The sequence below is a fragment of the Oryctolagus cuniculus genome, chromosome 7, assembly GCF_051225735.1.
Source record: "Oryctolagus cuniculus isolate XC-2025 breed Fujian yellow rabbit chromosome 7, ASM5122573v1, whole genome shotgun sequence".
Classification (NCBI taxonomy): domain Eukaryota; kingdom Metazoa; phylum Chordata; class Mammalia; order Lagomorpha; family Leporidae; genus Oryctolagus; species Oryctolagus cuniculus.
In genome coordinates, this window is record NC_142873.1 from 76,440,443 (window position 1) to 76,456,737 (window position 16,295).

Consider the following 16,295-nt stretch of genomic DNA (forward strand, 5'->3'; position numbering starts at 1 on the left):
TATAAAGCACATTAGTAGTTGCCTGGTAAGGTGGCAGGCAAGGAGGGAGGGGATGAAGGGGTTACATGAGGAAAATTTTGTAGGTGATGGACATGTCCATTGTCTGGTTGTGCTGGTGGGTTTTATGGGTATATGAAGTGTGTATGCCTGTATCAAACAATGCTCTTTATGTATAGTTTGTGGTATATCAATTATATTTACATAAAGTTGTTAAAAATTATCCCCCTTTGGGCCGGCGCTGTGGCTCACTTGGTTAATCCTCCGCCTGTGGCGTGGGCATCCCATGTGGGCGCCAGGTTCTAGTCCCAGTTGCCTCTCTTCCAGTCCAGCTCTCTGCTGTGGCCCAGGAGGGCTGTGGAACATGGCCCAAGTGTTTGGGCCCCTGCACCCACAATGGGAGACCAGGCAGAAGCACCCGGCTCCTGGCTTCAGATCAGCGCAGTGCTGGCCATAGCGGCCATTTGGGGAGTGAACCAATGGAAGACCTTTCTCTCTGTCTCTCTCTTTCTCACTGTCTATAACTCTACCTGTCAAATAAATAAATAAATAAAAATTATCCTCCTTTTTAACTTTTATTTTTATTTAGTTGAGAGTCAAGGAGGGAAAGAGAGAGAGCTTTCCTATCAGCCAGTTCATTCCCCAAATGCCTGCAATAGCAGGTGCTGAACCAGGCCAAAGTTAGCGCTGGGAACTCAATCCAGGTCTTCCACATGGGTGGCAGCAACCCAATTACTTGACCCATTAGGGATGCCTCCCTGGGCCTGCAATGGCAGGAGGTTGTAATCTGGGGGCTGGGTCTCAAACCCAGGTACTATGAATTGAGATGTTGGCACTCTAATTGGCACCTTAACTACATGGCTAATCACCTGCCCCCAAAATAGCACAAATTCTGCAGGTTTTCCTTATTACTTATTCCTAAAGAGTGAGTTAAATTAGAAATGAATGCAGTCTCTAGAGTACCAATGGAATCCAATAGGACCAACGGTCCTTCAAATAGTAAATTCCAGTGGTGGTGTCCAAAAGAGTTTCCAGTACGGAAGTGCACTTCGTAGCTGAGCTACCATTGCTGCTGTCCATCTTCAGAACACTTCCATCATCTCAAAGTGAAACTGGACTTGTTAGATAACTCACATTAAACGGTACAATTCCCATTTCCATGACAAACTGAATACAACTCTCGAACACTCTATAAGCAATGACCTCTGGGCAGATGTAGTAGCTTTTCTTTACTAAAACCAAACACTTAGCACAGGCTACTTACCAAACACAGAGGTTGATTTGGGCTCTCATGGTTCTTCATGGCTACAGCCCAAGACCAGGCCAGCCCCAACGGTTTGGCAGATGGCAGTGCCAGAGTGTGTGGGGAGGAAGGAACACACAGCAAGCTGGCAAGCAGAAAGTGTGACTAGGCCGGGCTCTGCTTTTATAACCAGTCCTCTTCTAGAACTACCTTCAGGCACGCCCTCAAGGCTAAGGACCGCCCACCAGGGCCGCCTCCCAGACACCATTATTGGATGGAGTCTCCACTCTCAGTCCCATTAACTGCATGAGTTCACACCTACATCTTGTTCACCCCAAGGCAGCAACTTCAGATGATTTTGTCTATTTCTCTTCTGGCTGTGGTGCAACAGAGGCAGTCGGGTGTAGATGGCTGCAGGAAAGCTCCAAGACTGGGCACTGTGATTTGTCCTCAGATCTGGCTGCTGTCTCTCACACTAAAGAAAAGTGGGTGAAATCTTGTGCATGAGACACTGCCACTGCCACCCTACTGGAAAAACAGCCCGAGCTGCCTGCCACACCAAGAGTGGGTCGATTGTGTCATCTTTGTGTAGGAAGAATGACCTAATTGTCATATCACCTGCAGAGTAAGTTAGCAAATCCTTTATAAATCTCACTCTCCTCCTAAATGTCATCCCCCATTGTCACTGGGAAATCTTCACAAAATGAGTAGCTTTTGTGTATGTCTTGCCTATATTGCCTTATTTATTTCATGCCAGGGTGGTTCAACTATGATGAGATTTTTTTGGTTTTTGGTTCCTCTTCTCAAGCCGGTTGGCCCACGGAGCAGGTGGCTGGTGTTTGGCAAGCAAAGCTCTCACACCGGGCTCTCAGGGATTGAAACTTGTCCTGAAAGTGGACCCCAAAGTGATGGCAAGAGGTGAGGCTGTGGAGGCAGCCCACCCCTGGACAGGATGCTTAGGTCTCTGAGCTTTTTCACCTCTGAAACGGACAGGGGGTCTACCTGATAGTCGTTTTCCGGGGGAGTACATGATGCAACGTTTGGTGGACGGCTAGGCTGGGCCAGCGGCAGGAGCACAGGCAGGTGACAGTGTCTGCTTTCGGCTCCTATCAGATGACCGCAGCGGCGGTAAGAAACCAGAAGATGAAACCCACCTCTGGTCTGAAATGCTCATCTCCGCACAAAGGGCTCCAGTTTCAAAATGAAAAGAGCGACAGCCGCCTGGGTTTTGGGACCAGCAGAGTTCCGGATTAGCGTCGTTTGCACAGAAAGGGCTGCGAATCCAGAAACGGACTTGAAGGGTCTCAGGCTTTGCCATGGGACACTCCCCAGTTTCTTCCGCACGCCATTTAGAGGCTGAGGCTGAGTGAGCTCGAATTTGGCCCAAAGCCTGGGCTGCTCCCGTGGCGGCGGCGGCGGGGTGGAGGTGAGCTCGACAGGTGTGCAAGGTGTGTGAGGCAGGGAGGAGCAGGTGTCGGTGGAGGTCCCTCACGGTGGACTCCAGCAGCGGGTGGGGAGGCCCCACCCCGCGTCCGGGCGCCCCCGGCAGGGAAGAAGGCGGCAGGTCAGCCCTGGTGGGCTTCCTCTGCCCGCTGAGTCCAGAGGCGCGGAGAGCGCCTGGAGGCGGACGTGAGGCTCCCGAGCCCGGGAAGCCCCCAAACACCGGCCAGAGGCCGACGCCCAGTGCCCCGGCCGGGTCTAGGGGAGTGGCCGCCGCGCCGCGGGTCCGGGTGGCGTGAGGCGGGGGCGGGAGCCCGGGACCCGCGCGGGGAGGAGCGCCGCCCCCTCGCCGGAGAGGCGGGAGAGGGCGGCCCTCCATTGGCCGGGCGCGTCGGCCAATCCCTGAAAACCCCGGGGAGGCGGTGGGGGCAGTGCGTGCGGATCCGCGGTGCGGGCAGCGAGCGAAGCGGCCAGCGGGGCTCCGGAGCGCAGCGCGACGCTCTGCGGACCCAGTCGGACCGAGCCGGACCGAGTCACCCAGGCACCGCCTGCGCCCCGCCGTCGCGTCAAGGGCGTCTCTCGCGCCGCCCCAGGAGCGAGCTCCGAGCATCCCCCGCGGCGGCCACTCCTCGGGGCCAGGAGGGGGAAGCCGAGTGCGACAGACTCCGGGACCCCAGCGCAGCCCCTTTTCGCCTTCCAAGCCACCATGACCCACTTCAACAAGGGCCCTTCCTACGGGCTGTCGGCCGAGGTCAAGAACAAGGTACGCCCGGGCTCGGGTGGGCCGGGGACTCTTGGGCCAGGGGTGAGGGACGCAGCCCAGGCCCCCGCCGGGCGGAGTCGGCGTTGGGCCGTGCTTTGCTCCCGCGCGCCCTGGCTCCATGGTCCGGCGGAGAGGAGGAGGCGTCGGGGCGGCTCGCGGGTGGCTGGGCGTCTTCGGCGCGCCGCCTCCCCGGGCCCGGGGCGCCGGCTCCCGATCGCTCTCCTGGCTTTGTTCCCGGCTTTCTAAGGGCCGGGACTAGCGGCGGGCGGTGCGTTCCCGGGCGCCCGGATTCCCGCAGCGCCGAGCTCTCGGGCTGCAGGACGCGCCCCTCGGGGAAGGGGGCGCTCCTGTCTGGACGTTCTCTCCCTAGGCGGGGCTGGCCCGCGCGCCGGTGTCCCGCGGGTCCCAGGGCAGCCCCGCCGTCCGCCTGGGCTGGGCTCCGGCCCGCGGGCGCGCTTTCTCCCCCTGCTACACTGCGCGGGGAGCCGTTAGGCAGTTACGTGGCCACACCGGGGTTCCTTATTGTTCATCGCCGCCTCTCTGGGAGGGGGACCGCCGAGGGCTCTACCGACCCCTGAGACCCTGGGCAGCGTCCAGTTGTCGGCGCCCGCAGGCAGCCGCTGCTGCGGTGCGGGGATCCCAGACAAAGCCCGAGCGCGCCGCGTTGGGAGTGATAGCGCTGGGGACCCTCGGAGACTTAAGCAGCGTGCCGGGGAGTTCGCAGCCCATTAGATTCTCAAGATACCCATGGGCTGCTTTTGTTTAGGGCTTGTTTGCTGAGTGGCAGTTTGGAGAGTGGTAGACATTTGGGGACGCTCAGCTTTGCCATCGAACGTTAAGAATGCGTTGGGTTTATCTTTGGGACTTTTGGCCTGGGAAAGAGATGAGAGGCGTCCCCCTCCCCAAATCCTCTCCTTCCTTCCTCCCTCCCTGCATTCCAAGCCCATGACATCAGGGGTTTCTGGGGGGAGAGACCAGCCAATCGGCGCGGAACTGCGCACAGACCGCTCATTGTCTCCTCTCTGCTGTTCCGGCCCGAGCGCCACAAAGGAGGCTGCCGCGACTTCATTCCCATTAACCTCCCGGGAGCCGTGGCCCGCTGGGATCGCTACCGCACCGGCCCGCCGCTGGCGGGGCGCCCTGGCCGGGTCGGAGCCGGCACATCCCGGGGTTGCGGGGACGCGGTGCGGAGAGGCGTGGAGGTCCTGCAGTGCCTTGGGGCAGAGATGTGGCCGTCACCTTACATACAGCCTTTGAAGCAAGGAGTTGATTTCAGTCTGCACAGCTAAAATGGAAAGGTTGAAGTCCTCTCCCTTTCCAAATGTGTTACCCAAGTTAGAAAATAGTTTCCGGAGCCTTTTTTTTTTTTTTTTTGACAGGCAGAGTTACAGAGAGAGAGAGAGAGAGAGAGAGAGAAAAGTCTTCCTTCTGTTGGTTCACTCCCCAAGTGCCGCCACGGCCGGCGCTGCGCCGATCAGAAACCAGGAGCCTGGAGCTTCTTCCTGGTCTCCATGCGGGTGCAGGGGCCCAAGCACTTGGGCCATCCCCCTGAGCACCTTTTTAAAGAACAGAAAGGTGGTTTGTATGTGAGGTTGAAATCCAAGCCACACCACCTGACAACTTTGCTGCAAAGCACGGTTCCATCCCTTCTGTGGCTTAGGTTTGTGAACCCTAGAGGCGTTTGTGAGGAATAAGCACGTCCTAAAAACCCTGTCCTGGCTTGGGGCGTTCATGGAGAAACGCCCCGTGACTCCTGGCTGGCATCCCTTGAGTCTCTTTACCTTTTGCATTGTAAATGAGACACTGATAACCTTGGCAGCCCTTCAAGTGACTGACTTTCCTGAGATGACAAGATCCATGCTAACTTTCTTTTTGCTGACTAATGTGTGGAGCAGCTTCTGTCCTTTTCCTACTTAACTGAGCAGACACAAGGAGGTGCATAGTCTGAGGCCAGCTCACAGCAGTAAGACAGTAAAACCTCAGCCTTCGAAAAGTTAGTTACAAAGCCTGTGGGCTTGTCCCTGGAAGTACCTAATCTGGTTTTTAGTCGCCCCTTTTGTGGTCTTTTCATACAGTATTCTTCCATAGCAAAGCTTTTGATCGGCAGAGCAGAGCTACCCTGTGAGGGGGAAGGGTGGCTGGGATGATCCAGCCTCCTCTGCAGATGGGGTGCTGCAGCTCAGAGTGAGATCTGCCTATGGTCACAGAGGAGGTTGGCTCATCCTCAGAATTTCAACCCCTGACAACAGTGCCTTCGGAGAAATCGCTGTTGCATTTTTGCTACCCTCCTGTCACTCCCTGACATTGTGATTATTCATGTAATGCTGTTTCTCATCTGTTCTGGACTTGGAATTCAGACATCAGTGTCTGTCGGGCCTCTGTGTGAGACTGCCTTTGGACGGAGGGCCCAGGACTGACAGATGAGGAGGATGGGTGGATGGAAATGTGAACTTAGACTTTGTGGGGTTTGATTCCTCCCTACTTTTTCTTTAGGAACTGTGTAATTGATACCTTGATTAAATGTTAGGGTTTTTTAATCCTTAATCCTTTTGTAACAGAGTAGAAAAAATATTAACAGCCTGGGGAGGCAGTGTGGCATGAACTCTGAGTCAGGCACACATTGGTTCTAGTGCCCACTCCTCCATGGGCTGTCTACCAGTATGATGTTGGGCTTGCCACCCCTGTCCTTCTTTCCTAAACTGTCATGTGGAGAAATAACAGTTACTCATCCCCATCTTCTGTAAAACTTCATTGCTGAGATGCGTCTGACTTAAGTACCTAGTGCCTATTAGCTCCTAATAGTAGAAAATACATATTGAGGGGCTGGTGCTGTGGTGTAGTTCAAGTCCTGACCACTCTACTTCTAATCCAGCTTTCTGCTATGGCCTAGGAAAGCAGTAGAGGATGGCCCAAGTCCTTGGGCCCCTGCACGCATGTGGGAGACCCAGAAGAAGCTCCTTGCTCCTGGCTTCGGATCGGCCCAGCTCTGGTGGTTGTAGCTATTTGGGGAGTGAACCAGTGGATGGAAGACCTCTCTCTCTGCTTCTGTCTTTATCTAACTCTGCCTTTAAAAAAAAAAAAAGAAAATATATATTGGCATTATATTTATTAGATTTGTATGTCCCTGCCTCTTTAAGTATTCAGTTTGTTTTAATAAACATTTAGTCTTTTTTTTTTACTTTGTCCGCGGAAGTCATTCATCAATGGATTTAGAAAGTCTTTGATCTTAAGTGTTTATAGCCAGTAAAATTCTAGGAAAAAAATCCTTAAGATACTTGTTTGGTGAGATAATACATGGCAGATCAGACAGGTGTTTTTTTGTTTTTAACAGGCAGGAAGATGTTTGAAATCAGCCAAAAAAAAAAAAAAAAAAAACACCAGACTCCTTGATCCTGGAATATCAGCAGTCTTTCTTAATAAGAACAAAAGGATCAATAACTTGCCATCTACAAAGAACCATAACAGGGCCAGGGAAAAAGGAGGAGCTGCTGGCGATGGATCAGTGGAGGCTGCAAACACGTGGAGTGCTGAGGTCTGACCTGTCTCACACAGGTTGAACCAGCCTCTGAACGCATCTTGCAGGCTGAAGTGAAAGAGGAAGCAGCTCTGTGTCTCATAAGCCATGAAAAAACAAGAGGTCCCCCAGGGAAGCAGGGCGTTTCCTGACACTGGGCTCTGAGCTCCATGCTGGAGTCAGGGTAGTTTCCGATAATGATGAGGATGTGATGAAGTGCGCCCTCAGCGGGCCTGGAGCCAATGCTGCAGGGAGATTCCTCCCCCCACCTCCCCCTTTCCTCCTTTGCTCATTCCTTCCTTTCCTTTCCTTTTCCCTTGCTAGATTTACTTACTTACCTGAAAGGGATAGAGACAGACAGAGTTATCTTCCATTGGCTGGTTCACTCCCCTAAATGGCCACAACTGCCGGCACTGGGCCAGGCTGAGTCCAGAAGCCTGAGCTCCATCTAGGTCTCCTACATGGGTGGCAGTGGCTCAAGCACTTCCCAGGTGCATTAGCAGGAAGCTGGATTGGAAGAGGAGCAGCCAGGACTCAAACTGGGACTGCAGTGTGGGATGCCATTGTAACCTGCTGTACCACAATGTTTGCCCGCTCTGGGAACTTTGCTTACAGGTCTGGGGGAGCCTAAAGGGAATAAACTGGGGGGTGTGGAGGAGATACATTGGGGGTAGGAAGTGTGGGGCAGGGAGCTAGCATGATCATCTTACCTCAGTACAGTTTTGAAGAGGAGGCTAATTGAAAGAGTGAAAAAATGGAAACGTACATTCTTGCAGCCTTCTGTTCCCATGGCGTGTCTAATTTGGGTAAAGTAGCTTCTCAGAGCTCCCTTGCCTGTAAAATAGTATTCCTCAGCAGCTAAAAACCGTTTTAGAAGACTTACTGCTCAAATCCAAGTCACTGAAGAGTAAACCAAACCACCTTAGAAGGGACCTGGGGGTCCTCCCAGCCAATCTGCCCAGCGCCCTGTGGACAAGCAGCTGCTCTAAGGTGCCCTGATCAGAATAACTCAGGGTAGCTCCAGCTCCGAATTCTGCCTTTTGGTGGTCTGCATGTCGGCTGCTGCAGCTCTAGAGCCTTGGTAAAGAGGTGTAGATGGCTTTAGCTTTTGTTTTTTAACATTAAAGTTCAGGACTAGATTTTTAGTTAACAACTTTATCATCTCTTTTCACCAGAGATAAGGAATTCTATTATTTACCCATATAGCTCATGATTTATGTATTTTTAAACTTTCTGTTATTTGGGGGAGAGAGAAAAGTAAAGAGAACTTGAACCTGCTGATTGATTCCCCAGCTGCCTGCAGCACAGTCCAGGTCTCCTGTGTGGGTGGCAGGAACCTAGGTTTTGAGGCATCACTCCTGCTTCCCAGGATCCGCATTCGCAGCAAACAAGTCAGGAACCAGAGCTGGGCATCAAACCCAGGTATTCCACTGTGGGACGTGGGCAGCCCAATCTGGATTTCTTTTTTTTTTTTTTTTTTTTTTTTTAAGATTTATTTATTTATTTATTTATTTGAAAAGCAGAGTTAGAAAGAGAGGGAGAGGGAGATAGAGATCTTCCATCTGCAAGTTCACCCCCAAAATGGCCACAATGACAGGGGCTGAGCCAGGCTGAATCAGGCGCCTGGAATTCCATCTGAGTCTCCCATGTGGGTGCTGGGGTGCAGGCACTTGGGCCATCTTCCACTGCCTTTCCAGGCACATCAGCAGGGAGCTGGATTGGAATCCTGGTGCTGAAACCTGCGCTCATACTGGGTGCCGGCATCACAGGCAGTGGCTTAACTGCTGCACCACAACACCAGCCCCAATCCTGGTCTCTTAACCACTAAGCAAACACCTGCCCCAATGATCAATATCCTATTTCCTAAAGATTGATTGATTGATTCAAAAGAGAAAGTTGGAGAGAGGGAAAGATCTTTTACCTGCTGGTTCACTCACCAGATGGCCACAATGGCCAGGGCTCCCATCTTGGTGACAGGAGCCCAACTACTTGGGCTGTCTTCTGCTTTCCCAGATGCATTAGCAGGGAGCTGGACTGGAAGTGGAGCAGCTGGGACTCATATGGGATGCCAGCATTGTAAGCTGCAGCTTAACCTGCTGTGCCACAATGCAGGCCCTGGTATATTTTAGAATATGGTTTAGGACACAGTTGATGCTTAATAAATGTTTGTTGATTTAATGAATTTACCCATCAGGAATAGGTTTTGTTATCTTTAGAAATTGAATATAACCTTATTAGAGTAGTCAACCTAAGGGAATTCTGTAGTGTGTGTTTTTGAAGGTTATGGTGATTTTTATAGCTTGTTTTTCTTAAGCAGTTTATGAGTTAAAATTACACTGAAAACTTATCATTAAGATAATTCCCTTTTTGCTGCTGATTTTGTGGTTATCTCTTATGAAACATATTGGCTAGTTCCTTTTGGAGTTCCAAATTAGGAAGAAATGACCAAGGTCCCCTCTGCAGAGCCTTGGCCAATGCTAGCATCTCCCAGGAGACAGCTAGAGAGATGTATGTTTAGCCAAGCTAGAATCTTTGCTCTTGGGAGGACTGGCCATTGTGATTTTTTTTTTTTTTTTAAGATTTTATTTACTTATTTGAGAGGCAGAGTTACAGATAGAGGGAGAGACAGAAAGGTCTTCCTTCCACTGGTTCACTCTCCAAATGGCCGTAACGGCTGGAGCTGCGCCGATCCGAAGCCAGGAGCCAGGAGCTTTTTCCAGGTCTCCCATGAAGGTACAGGGGCCCAGGGATTTGGGCCATCTTCTACTGCTCTTCCAGGCCATTGTAGAGAGCTGGATTGGAAGAGGAGTAGCCAGGACTCGAACCGGCCCCCATATGAGATGCCGGCACCACAGGTGGAGACTTAAACTACTGTGCCACAGTGCCAGCCCCAGCCATTGTATTTGTCCACATCACCTAACTCCCATTCTTGACTAAAACTGATGAACAAGATATCCTTTGCTGAAATGAGAAGTACCATGCTTCTGTGTTTTTTTTTTTTTTTTTTTTTTTTTTTAAGATTTATTTTGTTTATTTGAAAGACAGAGTTACAGGGAGAGGTAGAGGCAGAGAGGGAAGTCTGCCATCCACTGGTTCACTCCCCAAATGGCCACAACGGCAGGAGCTTAGCTGATCCCAAACCAGGAGCTTCTCCTGGGTCTCCTATGTGGGTGCAAGGACCCAAGAACCTGGGCCATCTTCTGCTGCTTTCCCAGGCACATTGATAGGGAGCTGGATCAGAAGTGGAGCAGCCGGGACTCAAACCGGAGCCCATTTGGGATGTCAGCACTGCAGGCTGGGGCTTTAACCCACTGTGCCACAGCACTGGCCCCTGTGTTTCTGTTTTTGAAATGCTTAGACTTACTCTGAAGTTTGTATATGGATCAGATCATGTCATATCCAGTTTGCTATCCTGTGACCTCAGCTTTTTACTCTTTTTTCTGTGAAAATTGAACTAGCAGTGAAGTCAGTGGCAATATTGCCATCAACCAGAAGTATATACCTTTTCTTTTTCCCTTTGCCTGTTTCATGTCCAGGAGGAATGTGAGGGTTAGTGAGTGTTTTTCCCTTCCTCCGCACTTCACAGCATATCATGAGCCACAGTGAGTATTATCTGCGACCTTTAAAAAGCACCATGGGATGGTTTTGGTTTTTCCACCTGTTACTACCATTGTATCAGGAGAGTGAGGACATGCATCGTCTCCTTCGCATTGTGAGCAGGCGGTGGCAGGAAGAAGCTCTTCCTTGGATTTTGTTGGCAAGTTCCAGATTTTTCCAGGCATTGGCCTCCTCGAGCATGTGCCATGTGCCTTAGTGAACTCCCTGCCATACACAGACTCTGCACCCTTATTTGTGTGTTCTCGTACCCTCGGGTTTTTCTTAAGGACTTCTGGAGCCCAGGTACTGAAGTTTATACAGCTTTTGAGGTCCCATGAGAAATACACAGTATCTTGCAAGCTTCATAGAAACCTGACCATGTGAACCCTTGTGGACTTGAAGATTTCCCAGTAGCTCTCATGTAAGGTTCTTGTCCATGAGAACTTAGTGGTTAAGGACGTGGAGACCAGCTCGGAAGCCTGATTATTCACCTTACTCTAAGCTTCAAGCAGGAGACTTAAACCATCAGTGTCTCATCTGTAAAATGAGAATATGATAATAATCACCCTTATGCGGCTGCTGGGAGAAACAAGTAAGACAAAATAATCATGAAAAGTATTTAGGATGGTGCCTGGAACCAAAGTACACATTATGTAAGTATTGGCTGCTGTTCCGTTTTGCTGGCTGGCTCTCTGATGGTTAGGTTTGTTCCTGTGTTTTGAGCTTTCTTTGTCTTCTACAAGTTGCCCAAAATCTCAACACAGTGAGGCTCCTAGCAGACATGACACCAAGCGGCCCCTACACATCTGCATCAGGAACGCAATCCGCCCCTGGAGTCCTCACCCAAGAAACTGCCTTGTGGTGGCCCGCAGTACAGTTTCTCCGTGAAATCTGGGTCTCTTTCCCTGCCCGCTCTGTCCACACCACCCTCGTGGCTGAGGACGGCTCTGTAGCGCGACAGATCTGGTTTTCTGGGTGTGAGAGTATTCTTTTTCTCCTAGTTTCTCTTCAACAAGAAACATCTTCTGTTCCGGGTTTCAGATGGGGCTTGCGTTCTTCCACACTCGACTGGTAAGATGTAGACCTGCAAGTGTTTGAGTCCTGTCAGCCATGGGTGCTGTCCGAAGCTTCCCTTCTGTGTGAAGTCCGTGAGCTGAGTGGACAAATTCCTAGCGCTCTCCCACGAGGCAGGGAGGGCGCTTCCACAGCATCTCTCCTCTGCCCCACCCCCACCCCGGATGGGAGCAGGAAACCTCAGGGTGTGGGTGTGACTTTTGGGCGGGACATCGGCAGTGGGAAAGCCGGGGATCTGAGTGCAGAGAAGAGAGCAGGCCCTTTGTGCTTGGAAGCATTCTTCTTGGTTATTTCCTTCTCTCACCAAGAATTTCCCAGGCGGTCCAAACCGTGAACCGGGCAGACTGGGATTTTAGCATCTCTCTCACCTCGCTCCCTCCCCTGTATTTGGACACCAATCTTTGTTCCCATGCCCAGCTTCTAGACCCTCCTTAGTGTTGCACAGGCCCTGCAAATGAGTAGAGACCATGCTTTATTGCACTTTTCCCTCTCTCCTCCTTTCACGTGGGAGGAAATAAGAGCGAAAATAATCAATGCCATGTGTAGCTAACCTCGCTCATACTGTTGGCTAATTCCTACATGTGATTCTACTTTGAATGCAAAAATAGCAACAGCAATCATATTATCCTTCTAATGGAGTAGAGAAGTTCAACGGACATGCAGCTGCACAGTGCGAGTCTGTCGCAGTCCCTGGCCCTAGCAGAGCCGCTGAGCTGGAACGCTCGGGTACTCCTCAGAGCCCTTGTGGGGCTGGCGGCCTTTGCCCGAGCGGCTGTCCTCTGTGCCAAGCACCGGGAGGCATTTGTTCCTGGGTTCTCCTGCCATTCCTTCAGAGACCGGGATGCTGCATTTAAAACGAGCCCTGCATCCCCCACCTCACAGGGGCCACACATACAGGCGTGGACGTGGCCAGCCAGGTTTCTGATTTTCTTCTTTCATCCGGGGACAGAGCTGCTGTGGACAGCATTTCTTGCAGCACCTTCCAAAACCTGCTTGTGGCTGGGGTGCTGTTTTGCAGGGGCCAGTGCAAGAGTTAGACTGTAGTCTGAGCCATCCCTGCCAGATGTCTTGTTGTGAACTTTTGAACCCTGCTGGCCACTCCCGTTAGAGTGTAGGTTCCCGTGGGGTGGTTTGCCTCGATGCGGTAGTGTGGGTGCCCATCAGCACCACACAGAGACGTGGCAGTGGCTCATGAATGTGTCTTGGATCACCATGAAGTGAGGGGGCTTTGTCCTGAGCCACAGCCCAAGCCCCCACTGGGTCTGCAGTCCTTAACCCTCTTCTGGCAGGTGGAAGGGTTGCCTGTGCTGTGGACTGTGTGTAGTAGACAGAGTTCCTGTCTCAGCACGGCAGGGGGTGGAGGACATCCAGGGGTGGAAAGAACTTCCACGTGGGAGCCACATCTGGCTCCTGAGCCCACAACCTTTGGACACATCATCTCTACCATCTTCCTTGCTCAAGAGAACCTTTTCTCTCTTTCTCTCTCTCTCTTTTTTTTTTTTTTAAGATTTATTCGAGGGGCCAGTGCTGTGGCATAGTAGGTTAAGCATTTGCCTGTGGCACTGGCATCCTATATGGGCACTGGTTCGAGTCCCAGCTGCTCCACTTCTGATCCAGCTCCCTGCTGATGACCTGGGAAAGCAGTGGAAGATGGCCCAAGTGGTTGGGCCCCTGCACCCATGTGAGAGACCTAGAAGAAGCTCCTGAATTCACATCGGCCTACCTCTGGCCATTGTGGCCATTTGGGGAGTGAACCAGCAGTTGGAAGACTTCTCTCTGTTGCTGCCTTTCTCTGTAACTCTGCCTCTCAAATAAATAAATAAAATCTTTAAAAAAAATATCTTTGAGAAACAGAGACAGATTTTCCATCTGCTGGTTCAGTCCCCAAATGCCGGCAGTGCTAAGGTTATGAAGCAGGGAGCCAAAACTCAGTACGCATCTCTGATGTGGCACATAATTGGGTGGCAGGAACTCAATTATTTGAGCAATCACCTGTTGACTCCCAGGGTCTGCCTTGGCTGGAAGCTGGAATCCAGAGCCAGAGCTCGGCAGTGAACCCAGGCAATCCAACCTGTGTCCCGCACGTCTTAACTGCTAGACCAAATGCCTGCTCCCCCCTCTCTCAACTTTTTTTCTTCGTGAATGAAATCCTTGTTATTAAGACCTTGTATAACTTGGAATATAGCTCCACCATTTTAGAAACGGGACAATCGTCTTTTATGTGGATTTTCACTGTTTACTAGTCCTCTATTAAGGTTTGTTTATTTGAAAGGCAGAGATACAGGCAGAGGGGAGGAAGAGAAAGAGAAATACCTTCCATCTGCTGGTTTACTCCCCAGATGGCTGCAACTGCCAGAGCCTGGCCGATCTGAAGTCAGGAGCCAGGAGCTAGGAGTTTCTTTTGAGTCTCCCACATGGGTGCAGGGGCACAAGCACTTGGGTCATCTCCCTCTGCTTTCCCAGGCACATTAGCAGAGTGCTGGATTGGAAGTGGAGCAGCTGGGACTCCAGCCGGCACCATATGGGATGCCGGCACTGCAGGTGGTAGCTTTAACTTTCTGTGCCACAGTGCTGGCTCTGTGGATATTTTCTTAAGTACTTTTATGGAAAAGTACATAACTGATCTAACACTTAAGTGTGAATTAGGTATTGCCAGTTGCAATACTTCTCAGTGGTATGAAAGATCTGTTTTGTTTTTTAAAGATTTATTTGTTTGAAATATAGATTCAGAGATTTTCCATCCACTAGTTTGTTCCCCAACTGGTTGCAATGGCCAGGGCTGGGCCAGGCTGAAGCCAGCAGCCTAGAACTCCATCTAGGTCACCCACGTGGTGTCAGGGGCCTAAGCACTTGGATCACCACCTGCTGCTTTTCTAGGAGTATTAGCAGGGAGCTAGATTAAAAGTGGAACAGCTGGGATTCGAACCAGTAACCGTAGGGGATGCTAGTGTCAAAAACAGCGGTCTAACCCACTGAGCCACAGTGCTGGCCCCAAAGATCTGTACTGAAGTTAAAATAAAAATAAAAACCAAAATTGGGTCACAATGGCCTCTTCAAAATTCAAGTCATTTACCTAGTTCTTTATTAGCAAATCCTGAGCTACTGCCATCTGTGAACCCTGTTCCATCTGTGGCCCCCACAGACCTCTGTGGGAGTTGTCAGTTGAGCATAGAGTGAGGGAGGGCATCTCTTTCATAAATTATTTGCTAACATCAGCAGTACTTTTAAGCAGAAAGCTCACTAGCATTACAATGATCTCTTATCACAATGGCTGTTATATCATGTAACTTGTTTTCATGATACACCGCATTTAAAGGAGGAGGTCTTTCTGTGCGTGGATAGGAATGGCCAGTAAAGCACGGCTGGAAGGAGGGGTTGGTATTTATTAGCTCCACACAGTGTGTGTGACTCAGCACACCCGGGTGAGTGCTGCGAACGGCCTCTGGTTTACAGCAGAGGACACTGGTTGCAAGGTGGACAGCAGACCCCCACCCATGCCTTCAGTGGCCAGAGCCCATACTTTGGCCATGTTGAGTTGAGGCCGTAGCCCAGGGAGAGTCAGCCTCTTTCAAGGGAAAGATGCGGAGGGGCTGAGCCTGGAGCAGGCAAGCCAGAATGAGGAGGTCCTGGAGAGTGTTCTTTGCTAGGAAGTGGGGGGAACGGAGACGGGAGGCCGGAGGAGGGTCGGGAACAGGCCACTGGGCCTGGCTGCTGAGAGGTCACTGCTGATCTTTCAGAGATGGTCTTCAGTAGAGCAAGTTCCCAGGGGGTTAGGAGGGAGTGCTAAATGTAGAGAAATGGAGAGGCTTGGCACGACATAAAAGAGAAACAGGACAGTGTTTGAGGCTGGTAGCAGTTTCAATCAAAGGTTTGCTTGTTTCAGGCAAGGTGGGGTAGCATGGCTGGGCCAGTAAAAGGAGAGGCTCCATCCAGCTAGACAGGGGAGCTAAGAGCAGAGGGAAAGGGTCGGCCGTCACAAACGGCCAAGCCGGGAAAGCAAAGGGAAGTACACGGTGAGAACACCACTGATGTGCACAAGCCATGTCCCTTTCCCTTGCCGTTGTTCCTCTTCTCACGTGAAATTGCTCCTCATCTCGTCATCCTGGAGCCACTGACATCTGACGCTGTGGACTGCAGGATAGGAATAGGTGCAGCCTCGGCCCGTGTGCGGAATGCGCTGTTGACGCCACTACTTCTTGCTGAGTCCTGTTGAGGCCTCTTTGCAGCTGGACCCTTACTCACTCCGCTTGCCCTTGACCCTGGATCTGGGATGGCCTAGGAGGTGGGTTTCTTTGGTTTGTGCCTTCACGACGTGGTCACCAGCAGACGTTTGTGTTGGGTGCAGCACTCTGGTGGGAGGTACAGTGTGGGGAGCAACTGGGAGCAACTCGGACTAGACTAAGTTACTGGAATTAAGACTTATTCTATGCACCTGCTTTCCCACAATATGGCGCTGAGAAGGGAAACAGCTTCTACACAGCTGCCTCCAGTTCAACCAATAAACTGTGGGACCTGCTCCTGATTGGAGGAGAGCAGCGTACTCGGCGTGTGGGTAGCAGAGTTGGGATTGGTGGAGGAGGACTATAAAGGAGGAGAGAGACGGCATGCACCAGGAACATCTAAGAGGAACATCTAAGGGGAACACCTGTGCAGCCCCCGAGAGAGCC

General features: G+C 51.4%; 1 protein-coding gene across 3 annotated transcripts in view; it reads left to right on the forward strand.

Annotated features, from left to right (window-relative positions):
- The first annotated feature begins 1,723 nt into the window (after positions 1–1,723).
- CNN3 (calponin 3) overlaps positions 1,724–16,295 on the forward strand; it is a 35,536-nt gene continuing 20,964 nt past the window's right edge. The window contains exon 1 of one of the 3 annotated variants that reach the window (XM_089337056.1): positions 1,724–1,865. Coding sequence is in view for 1 of the 3 variants with exons in the window: in XM_008264856.5 (XP_008263078.2) it covers positions 3,387–3,443 (57 nt within the window). In the remaining 2 variants the exon portion in view is untranslated. Of the gene's footprint in view, positions 1,866–3,113; positions 3,444–4,032; positions 15,911–16,295 lie in introns of those variants that run through there. The other 2 variants (XM_008264856.5, XM_089337057.1) reach the window with 2 other exon arrangements.